This window comes from Macaca nemestrina, chromosome 2 (genome assembly GCF_043159975.1).
Source record: "Macaca nemestrina isolate mMacNem1 chromosome 2, mMacNem.hap1, whole genome shotgun sequence".
Lineage (NCBI taxonomy): Eukaryota > Metazoa > Chordata > Mammalia > Primates > Cercopithecidae > Macaca > Macaca nemestrina.
The window spans coordinates 157,594,193-157,620,712 of NC_092126.1; the positions used below are offsets into that span (position 1 = coordinate 157,594,193).

General features: G+C 50.1%; 1 protein-coding gene and 1 long non-coding RNA gene across 7 annotated transcripts in view; one reads left to right on the forward strand and one right to left on the reverse strand.

Moving 5' to 3' along the window:
• Positions 1 to 26,520, reverse strand: part of LOC105470233 (cilia and flagella associated protein 100) — a 41,534-nt gene that overhangs the window by 2,132 nt on the left and 12,882 nt on the right. For 4 of the 6 annotated variants that reach the window (XM_011722020.3, XM_011722019.3, XM_071092319.1 and 1 more), the window contains 13 exons: positions 26,206 to 26,286; positions 19,301 to 19,395; positions 16,959 to 17,151; positions 16,196 to 16,266; positions 15,947 to 16,110; positions 15,554 to 15,634; positions 14,885 to 15,066; positions 14,682 to 14,723; positions 14,486 to 14,603; positions 11,320 to 11,371; positions 11,052 to 11,203; positions 1,199 to 1,334; positions 15 to 220 (listed from right to left, as the gene is read on the reverse strand). In XM_011722020.3, coding sequence (XP_011720322.2) covers positions 15 to 220; positions 1,199 to 1,334; positions 11,052 to 11,203; positions 11,320 to 11,371; positions 14,486 to 14,603; positions 14,682 to 14,723; positions 14,885 to 15,066; positions 15,554 to 15,634; positions 15,947 to 16,110; positions 16,196 to 16,266; positions 16,959 to 17,151; positions 19,301 to 19,395; positions 26,206 to 26,286 — 1,573 coding nt within the window. The remainder of the gene's footprint in view (positions 1 to 14; positions 221 to 1,198; positions 1,335 to 11,051; positions 11,204 to 11,319; positions 11,372 to 14,485; positions 14,604 to 14,681; positions 14,724 to 14,884; positions 15,067 to 15,553; positions 15,635 to 15,946; positions 16,111 to 16,195; positions 16,267 to 16,958; positions 17,152 to 19,300; positions 19,396 to 26,205; positions 26,287 to 26,520) is intronic. The other 2 variants (XM_011722024.3, XM_011722023.3) reach the window with 1 other exon arrangement.
• Positions 217 to 1,205, forward strand: LOC105470232 (uncharacterized). Its single transcript, XR_011620291.1, has one exon. It is a non-coding gene; the product is annotated as an uncharacterized lncRNA (long non-coding RNA).

Consider the following 26,520-nt stretch of genomic DNA (forward strand, 5'->3'; position numbering starts at 1 on the left):
GGCCTAGAGCTCACCTGATGCGCCGCTCCTTCTCCTTTGCCCTCTCGGCCTGCTCGATCTTGACCTGGGGCACGCGCTCCAGGTTTTCTAGCAGCTCATCCAGCTGGTGCTCAATGATGGTCAGCATCTGCACGGTGCCCAGGTTGGCCTCCTGCTGGGTGCCGACGCAGTTCCGATACACGTCCAGCACCTTCCAGTTCAGGCTCTCTAGCAGCTTATCCTGTGGAGTCAGCAGCTTCCAGCAAAGTGCTGGCAGGCCGAAACCCACCCCCATGCTAGTGCCTTCAGCGGTGGCCTACTGACCTCCCAGGGTGGGGGCCTCCCACTGCTTGGCACACACTGGTAGCTCTGAGAACATAGGCTGAAACAGAACTTGGGAATCTGGCTTGTCTTGGCCAGAGCAGCCTATCCCCTGGGCCCCCTGGAGTCAGCCAGATCCCTGGTTCCAGCCCCTCCCCTAGTTGCCTTTGGTACACCAACAGGGCCCAGTCCCCTCCTCCAGGGAGCCCTGTACCCCGAGCACCCCACAGGGCCATGTCTTCTCTGAGACTGTTCTGACACTTAGAAAACAGGTAACAGTGCCTCCACGTGGGCTGTATGAGGAGAGAGAAGCAGCAGGCAGGCAGCTCAGCCCAGCCTGGGCACAGCTAGTGCCCATGGACTCTGGCTGTATCAGAGGAGTGCTTTCTTGCTCATGGCTGCGTCCCACACCCTTGGCCCAGTGCCTGGCACACAGCAGGCACTTGACAGTAGGAAGCCGCCCCATGCCCAGGGTGGCCCCAGGTGTGCTGTCAGGTTGGGAGCGGGCTGAGCCCTTGGCTGGGTCCTGGCTTCTGCTCAGAACACCACTGGCTTTCTCTTGTCTCCGAATTCTCTCACCCTTTCAGACTGGCTTGGGGACACGCCTCTTCCCCGCCTTCAGGATCACCTTGCCAGGCACAATTTATGTGTTTAAGAAGCAGACACATTTGTTGAATAAAAGAATGAAGCAATGAATGAGGCATGGGGGCAACCAAGCTGGCTGGCACAGGCATCGATACATGTGGTGGCTCCTGGAGGCAGGCAGGGCAAGGGCAGCTGCAGGGCACTTACCCAGGCCTTGCCCTCCATCTTCCCAAGGCCTGTCAGGGCTCCTCCAGTGGGTGCCCAAGGGTCCCTCCTTCCCCTGGGCCTCTGGCCACCTTGATCCCCAGCCTACCTGCTGATCACCCTTGTACTCGCCGAAGTGGAAGACTCGGGCTTTGAGCTCCAGCTCAGCTGCTGTGTCCTCCTCCTTGGTGATGGACATCATCATCGTGCTGACCCACTGCTTCAGCTGGTTGACCTCCCTGTCCCTGGAGGAGGGAGAAACCGGCAGGGCATCAGTCACTCAGCGTAGCCCTGGGCACATCGCTTCTCTGAGCCTGACCGTCTGTACAGTGCTTTGCCCCTACCAGCTGTCCTGAGGGCTGAAGGATCATGGGTGCCAAGTCTCTGCATGCCCAGGGGGTCAGAAATGCTGGCAGAATGTAGGGGAAAACTTAAAATATTTAACAGTCAACATTAAAGAAAATAAACAGCTTCTTTGAGGCATAATTCACAGACAATAAAATTAGCATAACCATAATAAAGTATACAAGTCAGTAGTTTTTTTGTATATTCAAGGAGTTTACACAACCATCACCATAATCTAATTTTAGAACATTTTCATCACCCCATGCCCATTAACAGTCACTCCTCATTGTCTCCTCTATCCTTTGGTCTTTTTTTTTTTTTTTTTTTTTTTTTTTTTTTTTTTTTTTGAGACGGAGTCTCTCTCTGTCGCCCAGGCTGGAGTGCAGTGGCTGGATCTCAGCTCACTGCAAGCTCCGCCTCCCGGGTTCACGCCATTCTCCTGCCTCAGCCTCCCGAGTAGCCGGGACTACAGGCGCCGGCCACCACGCCCGGCTAGTTTTTTTGTATTTTTTAGTAGAGACGGGGTTTCACCGTGTTAGCCAGGATGGTCTTGATCTCCTGACCTCGTGATCCGCCCGTCTCGGCCTCCCAAAGTGCTGGGATTACAGGCTTGAGCCACTGCGCCCGGCCTATCCTTTGGTCTTAAGCCACCATTAATCTAACTTTGTGTCTACCCTGAACACTTCATAAAAATGGAGTCACACAACATGCTTTCTTTTGTGACTGGCTGCTTTCACCCAGTATATTTTCAAGGTCCATCCATGTTGCAGCATGTGTCAGCACTTCATTTCTTTTTGTGACTGAGTAATCTTCCATTGCATACGTAGGCCACACTTTGTTGATCCATTCATCCATTGATGGGCATTTGGGTTGTTTCCACCTTTTGGCTCTTGGGAATATTGCTGCTATGAACATTCACGTACAGGTTTTTGTGAGGACATGTTCTCAGTTCTCTCGAATATGTATCTAGGAGTAGAATTTCAACATTCACCTTTCAAGTGAAATAAGAAACAGATGCACAAGGGACATGCTGCTCAGAGTTGGGCCTCAGACCAACTTGGGCATCACCTGAAATGCAGAGTCTTAGACCTTGACCCACACCTATTGAATCAGAAACTTCATTTTAAGATCCCTGGGGGATTCAAGTGCACATAAAGTCTAAGAAGCACTTCACTATAGGGAACGTGATCTGGTTTCTTCAACAAATGGATGGCAAGGGGGAAAACAGAAAGGAAACCTATAGATTGATTTTATAGATAGAAGAATTTAATGATACAACCAGAGGAATAGCATCAGCAAGATGGTGGAGTAGGGGGTCCTCAGCTCTTGTCCCCCCACAGAAACACTAATTTGACAACCATCCATGGATGAAAATGTCTTTGTCAGAGCTCCAGAATTCAAGGGAGAGGTTATAGCACCCAGTTTATGCACCCAGTGGTGCATAAAAACAGAGAAAAGCCATAGAGAGTGAGAGAACAATTTCACTCTGCCTATGTCACCTCTCTCCCAGGCCATGGCAGTGCTGAAAGACATCTCACTGGCCTGCAGTTTCTCATGTTGGGGGAAGGAGAAAGCAAGGTGGAACCCCAGGTTTCCATGCATTTTGGGGTACTTCCCAAGAGGCCCGTTTCTGTCTCATCTCTGCCAGAGCCCTGGTGTAACTGTCATGGATGGGTCACCTAGGGGGGCAGCTAGGAACAAATAAAAGGCACAGGGCCTGATAGCACCCAATGTGCAGACCTCACCTGTCTGTAGACCCACCACAGCACGCCCCACCCACCTTGGACCCTGGCAGTAGGCCCTGCCCACAGACCCCACCAGCCAGCACATGGAGAATCTCTGGCTGAGCTGTCTGGCTTTCTCCTTTGGCTTTCCCTGCTGAAGCCAGTCCTTAATGACTGAAAGAAGCAACTCCTTCAAATGTGCAGATAGCAATGCAAGGCCACAAGAATCATGAAAAATCAGGGAAACATGACACCACAAAAGGAACCTGATAAGTCTCCAGTTATTGACCCTCAAGAAATAAAGATCTACAATCTGCCTGAAAAAGAATTCAAAACAATTGTCTTATAGACTCCCAGTGAACTGTAAGACAACATAGATAGGCAACTAAACAAAATCAGAAAAACTGTAAGTTCAACAAAGAAATAGAAACCATAAAAAAAACCCAGAAATTATTGAGCTAAGAATGCAATGACTGAACTAAAAATTTCAATAGAGAGCTGTAACAGCAGACTAGATCAAGCGTAAGAAAGAATCAGGGAACTCAGAGATAAGTCATATGAAATTAGCGAGTTAGAGGAGCAAAAGGGCAAAAAAATGAAAAAGAGAAAAAAGCTTATGGGACTTACAGATATCATCAACTGAAACAGTATATGCATTATAAGAGTTCAAGGAGAAGGAGAGAGAGAAAGGGCAAAGTATTTTTTAATTTTATTTTTATTGATACATAATAGATGTATATATTTTTGGAGTACCTGTGGTAATACATTCATATAATTTGTAAAGATCAAATCCGTGTAATTGAGATATCCATCACTTTAAATATTTGTCTTTCTACTAAAAACATTCGAATTATTCTAGCTATTTTGAAGTATACAATAGATTACTTTAGACTACAGTCATGCTACTAATGTATCAAACACTAAATCTTATTTCTTCTATCCAACTTTATATTTGTACCCAATAATCAAGAGAACTTAAATAATGGCTGAAATGTTCCCATGTCTGGAGAGGGAAATGGATATCCAGATTCATGAAGCCTAAAGATTCCCAAGTAAGTAGAACCTAAGAGATCTACTTTGGGGACATATTATAATTAAATTATCAAGAGTCAAAGATAAAAAGATTTTGATAGCAAGAGAAAAGTGACTTGTCATCTACAACAGAACTGCTATAAGATTATCAGTATATTTCGCAGCAGAAGTCTTGCAGGTCAGGAGAAAATGGGTGGATATATTTAAAGTACTGAAAGAAAAAAATGGCTAAAAGGTATACTATATGCAGCAAAACTATCCTTTAAAAATAAAGAAGAGATAAAGACTTTCCCAAACAAAACCTGAATGAGGTGGTCACCCACGGTACTTACCTTAGAGAAGTGCTAAAGAGAGTTCTACAAGTTGAAACAAAAAGTTACTAAATAGCAACACAAAAGCATGCAGAAGTATACATCTCACTGGTAAAGGTAACATCACAAAAAATGGTTACATTCAGAGGTTTTTGTATGCAATTGAAGTAAATTTGTTATCAGCTTGAAACAGACTATTATAAGATGCTCAGTGTAAGTCTCATGAAAGTAACTACAAAAAAAACCTATAGTAGATACATAAGAAGATAAAAAGAATCAAAGCAGATCACTGAAAAAAAAAAAAAAAAAAAACCCAAAAGAAAGACAGCAGAAGAGGAGGAACAAGAGAGCTATGAAACAGACAGAAAAAATGAACAAAATGGCAACAGTAATATCAGACAAAATAGACTTTAAGTCAAAAACTGTCACAAGAGGCAGAGAAAAGAAGATTCACATAAAGTCAGAAATTAAAGAAGAGACATTACAGTTGATGCACAGAAAGAAAAAGGAACATAAGGAACTATTAGACAATCCAGAAAAAAAAAAAAAAAAACAGATAAATTCCTAGAAACGTACAACCTACCAAGACTGAATCAAGAAGAAATAGTCTTAACAGATCAATAACAAATAGGGAGATTGACGTAGTAATCAAAACACTCCTAACAAATAAAAGCACAGGACCTCATGGTGTCATGGGTGACTTCTACCAAACATTTAAGGAATTAACAGTAATCCTTTCCTTTTTTTTTTTTTTTTTTTTTTTTGAGGCGGAGTCTCACTCTGTCGCCCAGGCTGGAGTGCAGTGGCCAGATCTCGGCTCACTGCAAGCTCCGCCTCCCGGGTTCACGCCATTCTCCTGCCTCAGCCTCCCGTGTAGCTGGGACTACAGGCGCCCGCCACCACACCCGGCTAAGTTTTTGTATTTTTAGTAGAGATGGGGTTTCACCGTGTTAGCCAGGATGGTCTCAATCTCCTGACCTTGTGATCCGCCCGCCTTGTCCTCCCAAAGTGTTGGGATTATAGGCGTGAGCCACCATGCCCGGCCTTTGGTTTGTTGTTGTTGTTGTTGTTGTTGTTGTTGTTGTTTTTGACAGAGACTCACTCTGTCACCCAGGCTGGAGTGCAGTGGCACAATCTTGGCTCACTGCAGCCTCCGCCTCCCGGATTCAAGCAATTCTCCTGCTTTAGTCTCCCAAGTAGCTGGGACAACAGGCACGCACAATCACACCTGGCTCATTTTTTGTGTGTTTAGTAAAGACGGTTTCACCATGTTGGCCAGGCTGGTCTCGAACTCCTGACCTCAGATGATCCACCCACCTCGACCTCCCAAAGTGCTGGGATTACAGGTGTGAGCCACTGCACCCAGCCAGCAATCCTTTCTAAACTCTTCCCAGAAATGGAAGAGGAGGGAACATTTCCAAGCTCATTCTATGAAGCCAGCATCACCTTGATAACAAAGCCAGACAAAGACACCACCAGAAAAGAAAACTTAGGCCAATATCCCCTATGAACATAGATACAAAAATCCTCCCAAAACTATCAGGCAGAATTCAACAGTGCATTAAAAGGATCAAACACACGTCACCCTCACACATGCATAGCCTCTCCCACTATCAACATCCCCCTCCAGAGTGGCACATTTGATACAATCGATGAACCTACCTGGACACATTATTATCACCCACAGTCCGGACTTTACATGGAGGTTCCCTCTTGGTACTGTATATTCTATGGGTTTGGACAAATGTATTATATAATGATACATATCCACCACTATAGCATCATACACAGTATTTTCATTGCCCTGCAAATGCCTTGTGCTTTCCCTCTCTTCATCCCTCTCTCCCCCTAAGACCCTGGTAACCACTGATTCTTTTAGTTTCTCCACAGTTATGCCTTCTCCAGAATGTCATAAAGTTGGAATCATACAGTATATAGCCTTTCCAGGCTGAGTTCTTTCACTTAGTAATATGCATTTAAGGTTCTTCCATGTCTTGTCATGACCTGATAGCTCATTTCCTTTTAGCACTGAAAAATATTCCATTTTCTGGATGTACCACAGTTTAATGATTAATACTGTCTGGATCTGTGTCCCTGCCCAAACCTCATGTTCAAATGTAATCCCCAGTGCTGGAGGTGGGGCCTGATGGGAGGTGATTGGATTATGGAGCAGTTTCTCGTGAATGGTTTAGCACCATCCCTTTGGTACTGTTCTGATAGGAGTGACTTCTCATGAGATCTGGCTGTTTAGAAGTGTGTGGCACCTCCCCACTCTCACTCTCTTACTGCTGCTCCAGCCATGTAATATGGGCCTTCACCTTCTGCTATGACTGTAAGTTCCCTGAGGCCTCTCCAGAAGCTGAGCAGCTGCCAGCATCATGCTTCCTGTACATCATCATATAGCCAGGAGTCACAAATTAAAACAAAATACCACTACACATCTATTGGAATGGCCAGATCCAAAACACTAACAACACCTAATGCTGGCAAGGATTTGAAGCAAGAGGAAGTCTCATTCATTGCTAGTGGGAATGCAAAGTGGTACAGACACCTTGGAAGACAGTTTGTCAATTTCTTACAAAACTAAACATACTTGTACTATATGATCCAGAAATTGTGCTTCCCGGTATTTACCCAAATGAGTTGAAAACCTGCATCCACACACACACAAACATCTGCACATGGATGAGCCATACAGACATGGCGCTGAGGGAAAGAGACCAGACACCAATGAAAACCTACTATACTATTATTATCTTGACGTTCTAGAACCAGCTACTTTGGTTATCCGTTGCTCCACAATAGGTTACACATAACATGCATTTATTACCTCAGAGTGTACAGTACTTACGTGGGTTAATTGCTAGGCCCTCTATTCTATTCCAATGATCTATTTCACTATTCTTTCACCAGTACACACACCATTTTCATTACTGTAGTTTTAGTAAGTCTTGAGGTTGGGTAGTGTCAGTCACCCAGTTTTCTTGTTCATCTTCAGCGCTGTGTTGGCTATTCTGGGTATTTTGACTCTTCATATAAACTCCAGAATCAGTTTGTCAGTAACTACAAAGTAACTTCTTGGATTTTCACTGAGATTGCATTGAAGCAAAAGATCAAGTGGGAAGAATGACATCTTGACAATATTGAGCCTTCCTATCCCTGAACATGGAATATCTCTCTATTTATTCTCCTTTGATTCATCAGAGTTTTACGGCTTTCCTCATATAGATCTTGTATGTTTTGTTAGATTTATATTTAAGTACTTCATTTCAGAGGGTGCTAATGTAAATGGTATTATGTGTTTAATTTCGAAGTCCACTTGCGCATTACTGGTATATGAGAAAGCCACTGACTTTTGTTTGTTAATCTTATATCCTGCAACCTTGCTTCTTGCTGTAACAGCTTATTAGTTCCAAGAGCTTTTTGTTTTTATTATTCATTTATTTATTTATTGAGATGGAGTCTTCCTCTGTTGCCAGGAGGCTGCAGTGCAGTGGTGCGATCTCAGCTCACTGCAACCTCCGCCTCCTGGGTTCAAGTGATTCTCCTGCCTCAGCCTCCCAAGTAGCTGGGATTACAGGCACACGCCACCACTCCCAGTTAATTTTTTGTATTTTAGTAGAGACGGGTTTTCACCGTGTTGGCCAAGATGGTCTCGATCTCCTGACCTCGTGGTCTGCCTGCCTCGGCCTCCCAAAGTGCTGGGATTACAGGCATGAGCCATGACACGCAGCCTTTTTTTTTTTTTTTTTTTTTAAGACAGGGTCTCAGTGTGTCACCCAGGCTGGAGTACAGTGGCATGATCATGGCTCACTGCACTCCTGGGCTCAAGTGATCCTTGCACCTCAGCCTCCCAAGTAGCTAGGACTTCAGGTGTGTGCCACCATGCCTAGCTAAGTTTTTAATTTTTTCTAGCAATATGGTCTCACTATGTTGCCCAGTCTGGTCTCGATCTCCTGGCCTCAAGTGATCCTCCTGCCTTGGCCTGCCAAAGTGCTGAAATTATAGGCATGAGCCACTGCGCTTGGCCATCAGGAGCTTTTTGTTGATTGCTTTGAATTTTCTACATAGACATTCATGTCACCTGTGAACAAGGACAGTTTTATTTCTTCCTCCCAATCTATATACATTTTTTTTTGTCTTATTACATTAACTAAGACTTCCAGTACAATGCTGAAAAGCAGTAGTGAGAGAAGACATCTCTGCCTTATTTCTCATCTCATGAGAAAGCTTTTAGTGTTTTTTTTTTTTCATTAGGTAACATATTAGCTGTAGGATTTTTGTGTTCTTTATCAAATTGAGGAAATTCCCTTCTATTCCACATTTTCTGAAAGCTTTTATTATGAATGGGTATTGGATTGTGTTCAGTGCTATTTATATCATGTGACTTTTCTTATTTAACATGTGGATATGACAGATTACGTTAATTTTTGAATGTTGAACCAGCCCTGCATACCTAGGATAAATCCCATTTGGTTGTGGTGTATACTTCTTTTCATATACTGTTGGATTCAATTTGCTAATATTTTGTTGAGGATTTTTGCATCTATGTTGAGGATATTGGTGGCTGCTTTTCCTTTCTTGTAATGCCTTTGTCTAGTTTTGGTATTAGGGTGATACTGGCTTCATAGAATGGATGAGGAAGTACTCCCTCTGCTCTTATCTTCTGAAAAGTGATTGTAGAGAATTGGTGTAATTTATTCCTTAGATGAAATTCTTCCTTTGTAGAATTCACTAGCAAACCCATCTGGGCCTGGGGCTTTCCCTTTTGGAAAGCTATTAATTATTGATTTAATTTATTTAATGGATATAGGCCTATTATGATTGTCTATTTGTTTTATATATTTTTAAGACTGTATTTTGATTTTTTTCTGAGAAAAGATTGCTGAGTTCATGGAAGTTAAATACACACGGGCTGCGACTCCCCTGGAAACAAAGTGTGGGTGCTCTCAGGGATGGCTTGGCTGGCTGAAGACCAGTTTTGGGATGTTACATCCAGCATTCTGCTATGAGGTTTACGTTTGCATGTGCGTGTTGGAGGAGGAACCTGTCTTCTTGCCCAATTAAGCTGGGAGCCTGCCCACCTCTCCCTAGCTCGTCTTCCTCTGTGTCTGTCACCTCCCAGCATTCCAGGATACATAGTCTTGCCTGAGGCTGAGGGTTTCACATCATTCTGGGGACTCTTTGCCACACCTCACCAATGGGACATGGGTGCTCAGGAGCATGGTTCCCCTATGGGACACTTAAGCCTCAATGGGCCCCCACCTCAGCGCCTTTGCACCCACTGTTCCTGCTGCCTGGGACCCTCTTTGCCCAGCCTCTGTGTGGATGGCTTTCCTCCCACTCCTCAGGAAGTTTTCTGACAACTCCTAGAAGCCTTCCCTGCCCCTCCCATCTGCTGTCACCCTCCATTTTAGCCCTCTTTCTCAAGTTGCTTTATTTTCCTCCTAGAACACATCAGTATTCACAAGTCACATCTGTGGACCTGTTTGTTGTATCTGCTGCCATTAAGGTCAGCTGCATGAGGGCAGGGCCTTGCTTTATCCTTGCAGAGCTTAGACCCAGGCCTGACCCAGAATGGATGCACAGGCAGTATGTGGGGAGTGAGCAGAGGATTCCCTGCTCTGGACATGCCTCACCAGTGCCTCAAGCTGACCCTGCCCTGCCCAGTTCTTCTGGAGGCAGGTGTCCTGCAGTAGACTGAGTGGCCACACCCAGCAGGAGGGACCATAATAACCTCAGGTGGGCTTCAGGTGAGAGCTGGGCAGCCACCTGACTTCTTCTGCTGCCTCTCTGGTTGGAACTGGGAGGCCAGGATTTTCCCAAGGCCCTAGCCACTTTGCCATGCTGGACAAGCTGTGTTTTCGGCCTGTCCCCAGAAGCCCAGTCCTGGGTGACCAGATGGCCCTCACCCATCCCTGCCCATCTCAGCCCCACTTGGCCCCAGCTTGCAGGATGGCATGACTCACCACGCCCATGTCCTCCTGCTCAGGGCTGCACCCACTCCCGTCCCCGTTACGCTGCTGAACAACAGTGGGGGACACACTTCACAGCAGCCCACAGGTGGCTTGGCCTTCCCCAGTTCTATGCCGTGAACACCTACTCTGGTCTACGAAATATGAAGCAGCAGCAGCTTCCAGGCCCTTCTGAGCAAATGACTGCTTTGGGCGCCTGTGTGAAGTATGTTAGTGCTGCCAGGAACTGGGGGGTCAGGGTCGCTGTGGACCTCCAGCCACTCCAAGGGCCCCCCAGGAGCTTGGCGGCAGCAGAAGGAGCCTAGGGTGGAAGCTCCTTGGAAAGGCCTGGCTCTAGCCATGGGCTGCTTCAGGGTGGGCACAGGTGCCTGGGCCCTGCCCACCCCCAGCTCCAGCACCCTCTCTCCAGGATCCGGCCCACAAACGGAGCTTCACATGGAGCTTTTCAGACAATCTGGACCAGGCCAGGGCCGTGGACAGGGGTGGGGGCTGTTCTGCCAACTCGGCTCCCAGTGCAGAGGGATCCCAGGATGAGAGTGGCAGGGACCCCCCGCCGGCCACCGCGCGGCACCTACATGCGGATCTGCGTGTGTTTCAGGGTGCGGCTCAGCTCCTCCAGGGTCTCCTCCATCTCCTGCCTGTTCTGGATCAGCGACAGGTTCTGCTCCTCCAGCTCTCGGAAGACATCCAGGAGCTGCTGGGGCTCCGTGAAGTACAGCTGTGGTTCCTGCAACCCACAGGTTTTGGCAGGGACTGGCCAGGGACAGAGCCAGAGGGGCAGGGATAGGGGCACGGCAAGGGAGGGGCGACTTCTGAATTCTAGTACAGCACTGGGCCATTCACCTCCCCATCGCTGTCGGTGTCCTCCTGCGTGAGGGGGATGGGAGAGTTCGACCTGCAAAGAGATGGCAGGGTCGGGACTCTGGGACCAGCCTGAGCAGACAGGAGCCCGGGGAGGGGCACAGAGGTCTTGAAGGCATTGTCAGCATCCCCATCCCTCCTCTCCCAGCTGCCCACAAGTTGCCCAGAGGGCAGCACCAGCTTCCTCACAGTCCCCAGCTGCCACACTGCAGCCAGGGGATAGTTTCAATCCACTCATTTTCCCAAGGCCCTAGCCACTTTGACATGCAGGACAAGCCATGTTCCAGACCTGTCCCCCGAGGCCCCAGTCCTGGGTGGCCAAATGGCCCTCACCCTTCCCAGCCCCACTGCACTTAGAAGAAAACCCTCTCTCCTCCTGGGGACTGCCAGGCGGCCCTCCCAGCACTCACCTTGCCTCCCCTGCCCCAGCCCCTCTGCCCGCCCGGTCAGGTCCCCTCTCTCCGGGTGCTGCCCTACCCCAGGCCTCTGCACCTGCAGCTCCGCTGGCTGCTGGGGCTGTCCCTCCTCCCCCACCATTGTTTACTGAGCGCCACCTTTGAGGCCTTTCCTGCCCTGCCTCTCCCATCTAGGGTCAGTCTTGGCCCCTGTCCTTGGGGTCCCACTCACAGCAATAGAGGGACTCTCAGGGCTGCCTTCAGGTGATCCTGAGTGCCCAGGGGCAAGGTCTTTCTGGACCAGTGGAGAGGAGTTGGGCACAAGCTGTGTGAGCTTTAAACGCTCAATGTGGGCCCCAGAAGGCCCCACTGGATGGGGACCCACCTCCACCGACTTCCAAACCTGCCCTCCCAGCCTGCTCCAGCCTGGGCCTCACCTAGGATCTGCAGGTCCTGCTGGCTGAGGTGGGGGGGCTGCGTTGGCTCGCCCCAGGCACCTCAGGGACCTGAGCTTGGGCTTGGAGATGCCACCCCCTAGCCCCCAGAAACAGGCATCAGGGCAAGGTCCTGTGGAACTCTGAAGGCAGATCCAGGAGGGCTTCCCAAGAGAGGCTGTGATACCAACTACAGCACTTGCCAGACCCACGCCTCACACTGCACACCGATGCCCATTTTACAGATGAGGGAGCTGGCTGCCTGCAGGGCACTGCTGGCCCATACGATGCCTTTCTGAGACTCCACCCTCCAGATGGATGTAGCCTGGATCAGGGAGCCTGACCTGGCAGTTGGTGGGGGTGGGCTGGACTTCAGCTCCCACGTGCCCTCTTGGCTGAGTGAGTGCCTTGTATAGTTCACAACCTGCCCAGCTGTACTCAGTGGCCCTGGTCACCTGGCTAATAGACGGAGGGGCTAGGAGATTGAAACCCAGTATAGTGTGGTCCCTGACTCTGTTCTCAAGTCTCCCAAGTCAGGGCCTGTCTGGTAGGGGTCAGTCCATGGCTGAGGGGGGCCCTAGGCGGAGCAGGCTGCACTGCATACATTAGAACCTCTGCTCCTCAACACAGAACTGGAAATGCAGGGTGTCATGGCAGGCAGTATTAACACCAGCCTGTGCATGGCCCAGCAGCACGCCCCAGTGGTGGCTGGTCTTCCCCACAAGGCATGGCTGCGCTGGGCAGAGAAGAAAGCCAGCTTGGGTCCTCTTCCAGCTGGAGAAGCATCAGTTTGGGCCATGGGAGGCTGATGTTGGGGCCACCCATCTGGGTGTGGAGTTCAGGAACAGGCAGTCGTGGAGAGGGGAAGACAGAGGGTGGAGGGCAGAAGGGCTGAGCAGCAGATAAAGACCCTGTGGAGGAGAGTGGGTCGCCACAGACACAGGGCCAGGGCAGGGGTGTAGGGAGCAGCCCCGAGCCCTACAGTGCCCACTTTTCTCCATCCCCGCTTCTGCCACCCTTATCCAAGCCAATAAAAATCATCAGCTTCCAGAAGAAAACACAGGAGAATATTTTAGTGACTATGATGTTGGCAAATATTTCTTAAGCAGGGCCCCAAATTCACCAATCATAAAATTACAGATTGGTAAATTTGACTTCACTAAAATTAAGAATTCCTGTTCTTCAAAATACAGTATTAAACAGAAATAAGGTGACTGGGCGCAGTGGCTCACACCTGTAATCCCAGCACTTTGGGAGGCTGAGGCGGGAGAGTCACCTGAGGTCAGGAGTTTGAGACCAGCCTTCCCAACAGGGCGAAACCCTGTCTCTACTAAAAATACAAAAAATTAGCCGGGCGTGGTGACACATGCCTGTAATGCCAGCCACTCAGGAGGCTGAGGCAGGAGAATCGCTTGAACCCGGGGAGTGGAGGTTGTGGTGAGCCGAGATCACGCCACTGCACTCCAGCCTGAGCAACAAGAGCGAAACTCCATCTCTAAATAAATAAATAAATAAATAAGAAATAAGGCAAGACACAAACTGGAAGAAGATATGTGTACCACACTTACCACACCAGGCTGGTCCCCAGAATACATAGAGAACCAATAGGTAACCATAAGAACGAGGCCAATAATCCAACAAAAATGTACAGAAATCGGATACTTCACAAAAAAATGACATCTGAACAGCCAGTAAGTATGAAATGTATCCAGATGTGTCATCAGGAAAATGTCCTGAAAATCGTATGGTCCTGAAGACCACTTCACCCATGTAGTGACCATGACTTTGATGTTCTGTGTTTTGTTGCTTTTGACACCTGTGGCCTTGCCAAGCCTGGAGGGACCACCTCTCTCAGGGCTGACCAGTCCACGGAGACAGGAAATGACTCACCCTGGCCTCCGAGCTTGCCCTCAGCTCACCTTTCAAATGCAAACCACCCAATCCACTGTCTACACCCCAGCCAGACCCTCTATCGGACTTTCACACTCAGGACCTATCCCCCCAGGGCCAGGACCAGACAACCAGGGGCAGGCCTTTGTCCAAGAGCCCCGAAATTATTCCAGAACAAATCAGCCCTACACCTGCTCACCACCTCAACCTGAATTCCCATGGGAACCACAATGGAAACTCCTGCCCTAGGGCCCTACTCCCTCTGCCTCCTGGCCGAGCTGGGACTTCCCAGTGTGGCCCTTCGTGGAGTAGGGACTGTGAGTAACATACTTTCTTTTCTGTGGCACTCAGACCTGACTACACGTGGGTGCCACAAGGGAGGGCTCCCTGCTAGGCCCCAGCCCCACCCACCCACCGGAGTCCACTCACCCTCTGGAGTTGCCACCGCTAGACTCGCTGGGCTGGCTGCCTTGCTGGGGGCTGCTCAGATAAGACAGGCTCCGCCCCAGCCGCAGAAACCTCCAGGGCTTCTTTGTGCCCTGACCCTCTGGAGAAAGCAGAGGAATGGTTTCTGAACCCTGTGCAGGGCGGAGCCGGGCTCCTCAGGCTGGGGGCGGCAGCTCACCTTTGGCCCACACAGAGCTCGCCTTGCCCTTGATCCCTGGTCCTGCAGGAAGCAAAGGGGGGGTCCCGATGGCCTCAGCTGCAGCCAAGCTTCAGTGATGCCACGTGGCCCAGATGCCTGCAGGTAACCTGCCAGCTGGGCTCAGGGTCTCAGTGGGCCACTGGCAGAGCCCACATGGGAACCCACATTCTCTTTTCTGCTACCTTTGTCCCCTGGTGTGGAGTTAACACTGCCATCTTTGGAAGCCTCGGAGATCTCCTTGGCGTTTTTGAGAAACAAGTGTTTCTTTTCCTGTTCTTCAAGCCACTCCTTGGGCGACAGCTTGTATAGGAAATCCTTGTAGACCTTGTAATGCTGCAGAGTGTCTTCAAATCTGGAGATCTCACTACATCGGGGTGGGGTGGGGTGGGGGGTGGGAAAGAGGAGGTCAGCCTCTGCCACAGTGAGGTCCCCATGCCGGGGTCACACCTCCATCCTGGCCAAGTCTGTGTGGGCTCCTTGTTTTCCTTGAGAAAAGGTGCAGGAATGCCACATGCTGGAAGATGGGCACCTACCCTGCAACAAGCAGAGTCACAGCCTTTTGTGACTTGCAAGTTCCTCTCCACCCTGGAGACCGCACCTCTCTCAGGCTGTAGCTGGGCAAGCCTTTGAGCCAAACTGCCTGCCTCCAAGTGGAAGCTTTGGGAGTCACTGAATCTCTCTTGGTCTCACTCCCCCTTGTCTATAAATGGGCAACCGCCTTATGGAAGCACTGAGTCCCTGGGAGGTAAAGCCATGAGGTTCACATGGCGCTAGGCTCCCTTTGGCCAGGCAAAATGACTGAGGGACCAGGAGGTGGGCCAGTCAATGGCCAGCATGCCCTCTGACCTCACCTTTTGATATTAACAATCTGGGTGGTGAGGTCCCGGATTTCAAGGATCTTCTCTATCTTGGCTTTGGTCTCCTTCTCAGCCCTAGGAGTTGGGCGTGGGGGAGGAGGGATGGGGGCAGGGGGCCAGTGGCAGCCTATTAAAGAGGGGTGAGCCCACCACCCACAGGCCCCAGGGTTGTGCCCGGCTCTGGACAGGGCTGGAGAGCCACAGAGTTAATCCTTTTGCCTGTAGTATCCCCTGCCCTTGGCTCCCGACCAGCCCTGGTGCTTCCAGAAGTGTTGTAGGGGCTGGGGGCAGAGGCTGGGTGAGGGGATGGATGAGTGGGTGTGCACAGGCTCAGGGACAATGGGGGTTCGGCATTGCCCAGCCAGCCCCTCGGGCCTGCAGGCTCACGCTTTCATGGCCTGCACGGAGCTGCAGTCGTTCTCCCTGAGGAACTCGTCGAACAAGGCGGCATCCTTCGCCAGGGACTTCTCGGCCTGCTGCAGCCTGGCCTCCTCTTTGGTCGCCAGTGTCTCCAGCCGCTGGATCTCTCTCCGTTTGCAATCCAGGGTATACTGAGGGCCAGTAGAGTGGGGTCATGGTGCCTGGCCCAGGCCAGGCCCTGCTGGCATCCCTCGAGCTGGGGGCTGCGGGACCTACCTGGAGGAGGAACATTTGCCGCTTCTGCTTAAGGTAGCCACTCATGTTCTCAGGCTCCACATTCTTTTCTGCTGGAAGAAGAGGGAGATGAGCAGGAGCGGGAAGCCCAGGCTGAGGAGGGGCCTGGCAGGTCTGCAGAGAAGCCTTCCGCTGGCTGCTGGGCACTGCTTTGCGTCCACGCCCAGGTGATTACCGGGACCATGGAAGGGAGTGTTCTTGTCCTGTCTCCACAAAGAGAGAAGGCTCTGCCTGAAATGTTACATTCTCCATGGCCAGAGTCTGGCCAGGTGGGAAGTCCTTACTGTGTCTGACTTGCGCCTCTCTTAAGTTTTTCCCACACATAGCTACCTGTGATGGAGTTATATTAGATCTATGAATTAGGCACAGTCAGAAATAATAACGACTCATAAAAATAGAACAATTATAACAATATGCTGTAATAAAAGTTAGGCAAGTTGTCTCTTTCGCAAAATATCTTACTGTATTGTACTCACCTACTTTCAGCTCCGGCAACTGATGCCAAGGAAAGAGAAACCAAGGATAAGGTGGGGAACTATCCTATTAGGATTGAAAAGCTTTTAGGCTTGCAGTCCTGGAATAGAGCTTTGGGACCCCCCTGGAGGGGCCAAACACAGAAAAGGCGGGCCTTTCCAAAGCACTTCCCATCTGTGCAAGACAAGTGGCACCGAGGTTCCAAGCGCCCCATGCGCTGCGGATGTGGGGCGCCACTGGCCCAGGTTCCCCCGCGCCGGAGGGGACGCACCTTTGGTCAAGGTGAGCTTCCATGTATTGTAGTCGCGGAAGGCGCGCAGATGGTCTGCCTCGGTGCGCGCCTCCAGGTCCTCCTGCTTATCCTCCAGCTGCAGCTGCCGTCGCAAGCTGGTGTGCTTAGCCAACACTTTGGAGGAGTAGGTCATCTTCTCGTGCACTCGCATCGTCTTCTGCTGCTGCCGCTCCTGGGGGCGTCGGGCCAAGTCGGGCGGGGCCCAGGCTCCCCACCCGCGTCCACTTCTAGGGGCGCGCGGGCCTGAGGCCCGGGACGCGGGTTTGCGCGCGAGCGCGGGAGGATGCCCGTGGAGCTACGCAGCGCGGGGACACGGGGGCCTGAACACAGCAGCCCCGGGCTGACAGCCAAGCAGGCAGGGCAACTGCTGGGGAGGCCAATTGCCCCTGAGAAGGGCGCCAGTCAGGGTCCCCTGGTCAAACACAGGCTGCCCGGTCGAATGAGTACTCCAGACCCACAGAGGGGACACGCTCACCCGAAAAGATGATGTCTCATTTTATCCGAAATCCACATTTAAGTGAGAGTCGTATATTTTGATGACCAGCCCAGGGCAGGGAACCTAGAGGCTCTGGGGTTCCCGAAAACTATGGCTGTGTAGTGGGTGTAGCCTAGCTGGAAGGTCACCGTTGGTGGCCATCTCCACCTGCTCTCCACCCCACTCCAGCTCCTGTGTGGCCTGGGGGTGGCTTCGAGCCAGCCCTCCCTTGGGAAAAAACCCTCGGAGGAGGGGGAAGGCTGGACTCACCTCCCCACATCCCCACCCTGCCCTGTGTCCCTTTTGCCATCCGGTTCTCACGGTAGGGATATCCCCTGCCAGCTCCACACCCTCTCCCACTTTTTTGCACCGGCCCGGGAGTCTCTTCATATGGACTTTCTAGGGTCACTTCTGTTTCCTGCTGGGACCTACCAGGTAAACAAATGGCATCTAAGAACCCAGGCAAATGGGTCCAGCCTGAGGCCCCTGGAGTGCACGTCCCCATCACTGCAGTCAGGAAAATGTCACCTACTAGATCCTCAGGGTACAAGGTGGCCTTTAGAAGACATTGGGCAGCTGACTGAGGGCAGGGCCAGACTGAGGGGGACCCTGTCGGGAGTGGGAGGTGGTGGCGGTGAGTGTCAGACCCTGCTGGGTGGGGAAGGGTATAAGTGGGAGAACCTGCTGGGTAGGGGAGGTTGTGAGTGGGGTACCCTGCTGGATGGGGGAGGGTATGGTTTGGTGACCCTGTTGGGTCGGTGAGGTTGCGGTTCGTTGACCCTATTGCGTGGGTGAATATGGCGTTTGGTGACCCTGTTTGGTGTGGAGGAGAGAGTGTGTTGGATGAGACTCTTAGTGGAAGGCGGGGGAGGTCCTGAGCTAGGGCTGGGCTTGAGTGTAGAGGAAAACCGAGTGCCTCATTGGAGAAGATACAGTAGGGTAGCCAAGGCGTGGGTCAGAGAATCTCTGGGTCTCAGTCAGTCTAGGAATCACAGCCCACAGGCTCAGCCCTGGTTTCTGATGTGGAGGCCTGGGCAGGCTGAAGCCTGTGCATCTCCACCCATGCCCTGCAGATGCCAGTGTAGCTGTTGCTGCCTTGGGAACCACGGCTGTGAGGAATCCCTGAGACGCTGAGCCCTGAGTCAGGGGGAGGTGGATGGAGGCTGTGGGGCAGCCCAGGTGCGACCCTGGGAAGGCTGCCATGCCTGGCACGTGGGGCAGGGCTAGGTGCCCAAGGCAGTAAGAGTGGGCTGTCCCCACTCCAGGCTCATAGCTCTCAGGGCTGGGAAAGCAAGAGGACAGGCTGGGGTGAAGATGGGGCAAGAGTGGGGTCGGTGCTGGTCCAGGGACCCTAGGCACCTGGGGGAGCATGTGTATGCGTGCCATGGGTGACTCTGTGTGCGGATCTGACCTGCAGGAGTCCAGCCAGAGGAAGGGCACAAGGCCTGAGCATAGGGGGTGCCTGTGGGATGGGAGAGGGCCTGTGAGGGCTGAGCTGGGCCTTGGAGGACCCAGAGAGTATCAGGAGGGGATGGTGTTTCATGTAGGTGGCATTGGAAGTGGAGGTGAGGTGGCTGAGGCTGTTGCCACGGCAGCCCAAGAAGTCTATCTGACTGAGACCCAAGAAAAGTGGTGACAGACAGGGGAAGACGGGTGGGACACTGTGAGTCCTGAGAGCCAAGGAGAGTTTCCAGCTGATTTTGTAGGAAGTGGTGAGCCATTGACTATTCTGGAATGAGAAGGACCTGAGGAAAGTGCTCCTCCGAGAAGGGCAATGTGGCCACTCCAGGAAGCAGTGGGAGCAGGGAAGCTCCTGGCGGTGCTGGCGTCTGTCCTGGATACTCACGGAGAGAGCCTTATTCCGCTCCTGATCTCTGAGCAAGAAGAAATCCACATCCCCAGACAAGTGGAAAGGATTCGCTGAAGGGTCAGGACCATGCTCTGGAAAGGGAGACACCTCGCTGGAAAGGCGAGCCAGCTCTTCCAGGCGGTGGTCTGTGTCTCCGGGACCCCACTGCCCACCCAGCCCAGCATGGAAAAGCATGAGTGAGTGGGAAGGTTCTCCTGGATCCAGCTGTGCTTAAAGTCCAACCCTGGACCTTCCAGCTCCATAAAGGCACCTCTGTAGTTTAACCTGGTTTAAGTTGGGCTTCTGTCCCTGGCGCCTGAAAGAGAGCTGGTGAGCACAGCCTTGTCTCACACATCTGCCTTCAGTCAGCCCTCACTGCAGGCCTCTGGAGTCTCCCTTATGGAGGAGGGAGGCTGAGCCTGCTGTTTGTCAGTGATGGGCCTGGTGACCAGGGTCTGCTGACACTGAACTCACAGCCCTTGCTGTGGGCCTCCAGGTGAACTTGCATCTGTCTTTTCAGGCCTCTCTGTCCTCCCAGAGAAGGCCAAGAACAAAGTACTTCAGACCTGGGGAGGGACCAGAGGCCCAGAGAGGGGCTTGTGAAGGTTTGCTTTGCAGGGTGGACTCTCGTCCCGCTCATAATTCTACACACTGACTGCAATTCGGAGATGGAGCTGATTCCAGCGGCCTCCCTGTGAGCCTCAGGCAGCCAAGAAGTCAGGTGGAGAGGGTAAACTGAGCACCTGGGCTGCCTTCCCCGCCAGCCCAACACCAACCCCCCAGAAACGTTAGAAAACAAATGTAAAACTCCAGTACGGCTCTGGAAGGCAGGGAGGGTGGCTCTGGTGTCACAGAAGTTGTTAGGAAGCTCTGGGAGAGGGCAGGCAGATGGGATGGGGTGAGGAGGTGCAGCCTGGCACAGCTGCCGGGACAAGGGCATGGAGAACAGTGTGAGGCTCCAAGGCTCTGGGTGGCAGACACTGGGACACAGGCAGCTGGTGGAGGAACTGCCAGGCACTTGCTTCACCTTCCCAATCTGCACTTGCTCTTGCTCCCTGCTCCTGTCCAGCAACTCAACCAGGGCAGAGGTGTTTGCCCTCAATTAGGAATCGTGGGACCTGGTGCTTGATCACAGGGGCAGAGAAGTAAAATTCTTTATGCTCCCAAACTGGCGATGAGCACATATGGGTGGCCCATCCCATGTCCCCATCACAAAAGCAAATGATAGCTAGGAAGCACCCAGCACTTGCCATGGGCCAGACTGGGGACTTTCCATGATTTAATGTTCCTGACCGCCCAAGGAGGTGGAAATTGTGGTTACTCCCATTTTACTTCTGAGGAACTGAGGCTTGGAGCAGTCAGATACTCTGCCAAGGTCCCATAACTGTAAGTAGCTATGGGGAGACTGGCTTAAGAAGTCAGGCACTGCACCTGCAGTCTGGTGACTTGGGAGTGGTCAGAATTCATGTGAAGATGATTGACGTGTTTAGGTGAAGATGAGCCCGCCCCAAAAATAGCAGTCATTTGAGGCGAATCATTCCAAAAATGCAGAGTTGGTTGAATGTTTTTAAGCCAATCAATGTAATACCTTCCATTAACAGAATAAAACAGGAAATGATACAATCATTTCAAGAGATGGAGTAAAATTATTTGATAAAATTCAAAGCTTATTTTTGAATAAAACTCTTAGCAACTAGGAATAGAAGGGAACCCCCAAATCTGATAAAGGGTATTATGCTTTTGCTGAGTAACAGCCCCCAAAGATGCCCGTGTCCTAATCCCCAAACCTGTGATAGTGTCACCTTCTGTGGCGAAAGGGCCTTTGCAGATGTGATTGAGCTAAGGATCCTGAGGTGTCCTGGCGTGTCCGGGTGGGCCCAGTGTAACCACGGGGGTCCTTGTAATTGGGAGGCAGGAGGGTTGGGGCAGAACGAGGAGTGCAGGAAGAGAAGCCAAGGTGGAGTAATGTGATAGAAACACACGGAAATAAATAATCTGCTCTTGAATGACATCTGGGTTAACAAGGAAATCAAAATGGAAATTTAAAAATTCTTTGAATTGAATGATAATAATGAGATAAGTTATCAAAACCTCCGGGACACAGAAAAACAGTCCCAAGAGGAAAGTTCATAGTGTTAAATGCCTGCGTCAGAAAGTCTGAGAGAGCACAAATTGACAACCTCATGTCACACCTCAAGGAACTAGAGAAACAAGAACAAACTAAATCCAAACCCAGCAGAAAAGAAATAGCAAATATCAGACCAGAACTAAATGAAATGGAAACAAAGGAAATACAAAGGATAAATGAAACAAAAACCTGGTTCTTTGAAGAAAATGAAATTGGTTTAGACCACTTGCCAGATTAACCAAGAGAAGAAGAGAGAAGATCCAAATAAACTCAATTAGAAATGAAACTGGAGATATTCATCCACCACCACAGAAATACAAAAGATCATTCGAGATTACTACGAACGTGTACGTGCACAAACAGAAAACCTAGAGGAAACTGGTAAATTCCTGGAAACATACAACTCTCCTAGATTAAATCAGGAAGAAATAGAAACCGTGAACAGACCAGTAACTAGTAGTGAGATTGAATCCGTAATTTAAAAATTGCCAACAAAAAAAAAGCCCAAAAGCAGACGGATTCACAGCTGAATTCTACCAGACATTCAAAGAAAGATTGGTACCAATCCTACTAAAACTATTCCAAAATATTGAGAAAGAAGAGATGCTCATAGAATCAAACCAGTATCACCCTGATACCAAAACCAGGAAAGGACAACAAAACAAAACAAAACAAAAAACTACAGATCAATTTCCCTGACGAACATAGATGCAAAAAATCCTCAACAAAACATTAGCTAACTGAATCCAACAGCACATCAGAAATATAATTCATCATGATCAAGTGGGTTCCATCCCAGGGATGTGGACGTGGTTCAGCATACACAAGTCAATATATGTGATACATCACATAAACAGAATTAAAAACAAAAACTACATGATCATATCAAAAGATGCAGAAAAAGCATTAGACAATATTCAGCATCCCTTTATGATAAAAACTCTCAACAAACTGTGCTGCTACCTTTGAAGACAGAGTGAGAGGCTTGAGCCAAGCGATGCGGGCGGCCACGCCTAGAGGTTGGAAAAGGCAGGAAGATGGGTTTTTCTCCCAGCCTCCAGGAGGAAGGCAGCCCTGCCAATGCTTTGGTTTAGTCCTACAGGACTTCTGACTTCCAGAACTGTAAGATGAGCTATTTGTGCTGTTCTAAGCCTTTGAGTTTGTGGTGATTTGTCACAGCAGCAATAAGAAATAAATACAGATATCTACAAGAAACCTTCAGATGAGATACTGAATGTCCCTCCACCCATGTAGGATCAGACCAGGAGCAAGGCAAGGATGCCTGGTCTTGACATTGCTATTCTGCATTAAAATGAGGGTCCTCACTGGGGGAGTGATTCAAGAAAAAGGAATAAAAAGGTTGGACATGGTGGCTCATGCCTGGAATGCCAGCACTTTGGGAGGCTGAGTGGGAGGATCACTTGAACCCAGGAGGTTGAGGCTGCAGTGAGCCGAGATGGCACCACTGCACTCCAGCCTGGGTGGCAGAGTGAGACCCTGTTTCAAAAAGAAAAAAAGAAAGGCAGAGAAGGTATAAGGATCACAAAGGAAGAGAAAATAATGCCATTCAAGGTGGCATGATTGTTTAGTAGAAAACCCAAAGGAATCTACAAATGAAATGGTTACAATTAGGTCAATTAAGATGTGGTTTGTAGGTCTTATTGTGAAAGTAAAACAAAAAGTTGTAGAAGACACAATCAGAGGATATCATGACCTTGGGGGTCACTAAAGAGTTTTAAAATAAGACACTAAAAGCCATAACGAAGAAACGATTGAGCTACATGAAACTGAACTACACTAAAATTAGGAACTTTTTTTTTTTTTGAGATGGCGTCTTGTTCTTTTGCCCAGGCTGGAGTGCAGTAGCATGATCTTGGCCCACTGCAACCTCCGTCTCCTGAGTTCAAGCAATTCTCCTGTCTCAGCCTCCTGAGTAGCTGGGACTACAGGTGCCCACCACCACACCCAGCTAATTTTTATAGTTTTAGTAGAGATGAGGTTTCATCGTATTGTTCAGGCTGATCTCAAACTCCTGATCCTAGGTAATCCACCTGCTTCAGCCTCCCAAAGTTCTGGGATTACAGGGGTGAGCCACTGTGCCCAGCCAGGAACTTTTTATTGGTGCCTTTTAGCACTGCACAGAGAGTAAAAGGCAGTTCCAGGAGTGGGAGAATATATCTGTCATCCTTAGAACTAGCAAGTGACTTCTACCCAGTAAAGAGCTCCGATAAGTCATTAAAATAAACAGGCAGTGCAACAGACAAGTGGGCAGAAGATGGAAACAGGTACGTCCCAACACAGAATCATCAAATGACCCAGAACCATGTGAAAAGGGAATGGCCCTCCCGGGTTACCAGGAAATATGAGATACTAACATATACCCAGAGGACAAAGTCATATTAAAAGGATCAACAGTGTCCCAAGTTGGAGAGGACACAGAGCAACTGGAAGTCGTATGCCTGTTGGTGGGACTGGGAATTGGTACAGTCCCTCTGGAAAACTTCATTTATCCACTAAAGTTAAACACACAACCAGCAATTCCACTCTTGGATGTGTACCCAGGAGATGCAAGTGCTTATGTCCCCAAAGTGACATGTACAAGACTTCATAGCAGCATTATTTGTAAAAACTGGAAACAACCCAAATGTTCACCAGCAATAGAAAGAATAAATGCTTGGCATATGCACAGAAGGGACTCTGGCTAGGTGCAGCAATGTGGATGCCTCTCACAGACCGGATATTGAGCGAAAGCTGAAACTGAAAGGCTAGAGAGTGTGTGATTCCATTTACAGGAGGCTGGAGAGGAGAGCCAGTGGTTTGGTGGGGATAGCTGAAGAGTGGCTGTCTCTCCGGGAAGGATAATTTCTGGGGAGATGGAAATGGTCTAGATCTTCATAGGGTGGAGGAAACACATTGTACACATTTGTCAAAACTCACAAACTGGGCCAGGTGCTGTAGCTCATGCCTATAATCCTAGCACTTTGGGAGGCCGAGGCCAAAGCACTAATTGAGCCCAGGAGTTTGAGACCAGCCAAAGCAATATGGTGAAACCCTGTCTACAAAAAATACATAAATGAGCCAGGTGTGGTGGTGCGCACCTGTTGTCCCAGCTACCCGGCAGGCTGAAGCAGGAGGATCGCTTGAACCCAGGAGGTTGAGGCTGCAGTGAGCTGTGATCGAACCACTGCACCACAGCCTGGGTGACAGTGAGACCGTGTCTCAAAAAAAAAACCAAAGGGATAGATGGGTGACTGGGTGAATGGCTGCCGTGATAGTTTGTGCGGAGGGTCAGGTGCTCACCCCCAGGGCTCTCTCCCTCCCGTGCCTCTGCATCCACAGCAGATGCAGGTGCTCCCTCTGCCCATGAGAAGAGCCCGGTGACCAAGGGGAGCCAGGATCTAGTCAAGCACCTGGGGCTAATGTCCAAGGGCAGGAAGGATGGGCACAGAGAAGCAGTCCCAGTGCCAGCATCAGGAAGCAGACACACAAATGCAGAATGGGGACACTGGGCCCTGCTGCAGGAGAGGCGACACCACTGCTCAACAAGTCAAAGGCCCGAGAGTGATGGGATGGGCCAGGGAATGGGCTGCTAGATTCACAGAGACTGAAGGAGCTCAGGTCTCCTTTGAATCCTGATTAGAATGAATCTTCTACAGAAGATGTTTCTGAGATAACTGGGTCAGTCTGACCGTGGGTTGGGCTGGTTCACTTTGTCAGGTGTGGTGATGGTGCTTGGGTTTGTGCGGAACACCCCTATTGTTGAGAAGTGCACACTGAGGTGGATGAAATGACATGTCTGGATTTTACTTTAAAATATCCTGGCAAAGAAAAAGAGGGAAAGGACAGAGGAAGCAAATGGGCACATTTGAGTCAGTGGCAGAACCTGGTGGTGGGCCTGTGAGGCTCGCTGGCTCCAATCTCTACATCTGGACATGTTTGAATTTTCATTTTATAATTCCATAATAATAAAAGAGAGGAAATGTGGTGGGGAGAGGGGTGGGAGCCTGGGCCATGGAGCACAGGCTGGGAGAAACGCTCACATCTGCAGACCTCAGCGGAAGGACCAGACTGGTCTGTTAGCCCAGGGGCAGAGTGGGAGACAGCAGGGAGTCCAGGCAAGGGAGGTCGGAGCCACAGTGCAGGAGGTGGCGATGCCCTGTGCAGGGCTACCAGGGTGAGGTACATGCAGCTAGCTAGCTGCCTGCCCTCCTTCCTCCTAACGGTGGCAGCAGTGTGCCCTCCTTGTAGATCCTGATGGCCACATGGCAAATTTAGCTGCTGGAATGTGGGAAGACATTGCTGCTTGGGACTTTGGGGAAGAATCCTTTCCCCTAGAAGGCTAAGTTGGCTGGAGGGTAGTTTTGCCCTTCCCTTTGTTCCTTTCTCTGCCTGGAATCAGATGTGCTGAGGCTGGAGCTGCAGCAGCCATTTTGTGAGCATGAGACAATCTTGTGGTTGAAAGCCCTAATTCCTTTCTGGTGGAGCAGAGAGACTTGGGGACTTGGTCACCTGAAAGGTTTTATGGAACGGCTGTTTATGGAGCCTCAGGAAAGCCTGCACTCCCTCCCACATTTCTCATTAATAGAGGGAGCAATAAGTCTTACTTTGTTTACGTGCCTGTTATTTCAAGTCTCTGTAATCCAATTCCTAATGGAAAGAGAAGCATTTCCTTCTGCCCTTAGCTCTCAAGACCTGGTCTGAGGGGGTCTGGGGGCAGAGGGAGAGGAGTTGCCTCCTGCCAACTTGGACTTTAGCCTCCCAGCTTGAAGGTTACCTTTGGGTTTTTTTGCCTGTTTCTTTGGGTTCTCTTCAGCGCTTGAGGAAGAGCTGATGTTCATGGATTCCAGGCTGTTCTCTGAGGAGACACAAAAGTGAGGGCCGCAGCAGTGACTCCCCTGGCCCATGAGAACTGTGAACACAGCCTGAGGTGGGGAATGTCTCAGACACACAAGGGTTCAGCGTCAGCTCCCTCCCCTGTGAGACTGAGGGCTTTAGGTCCCAGATGATCACACTGACTTTGCTGGGAAGTTGTGAGAATTGTGCAAGAAAATAGCCTGGGAATTCCCTAGCACCTGTGCCTGGTGCACAG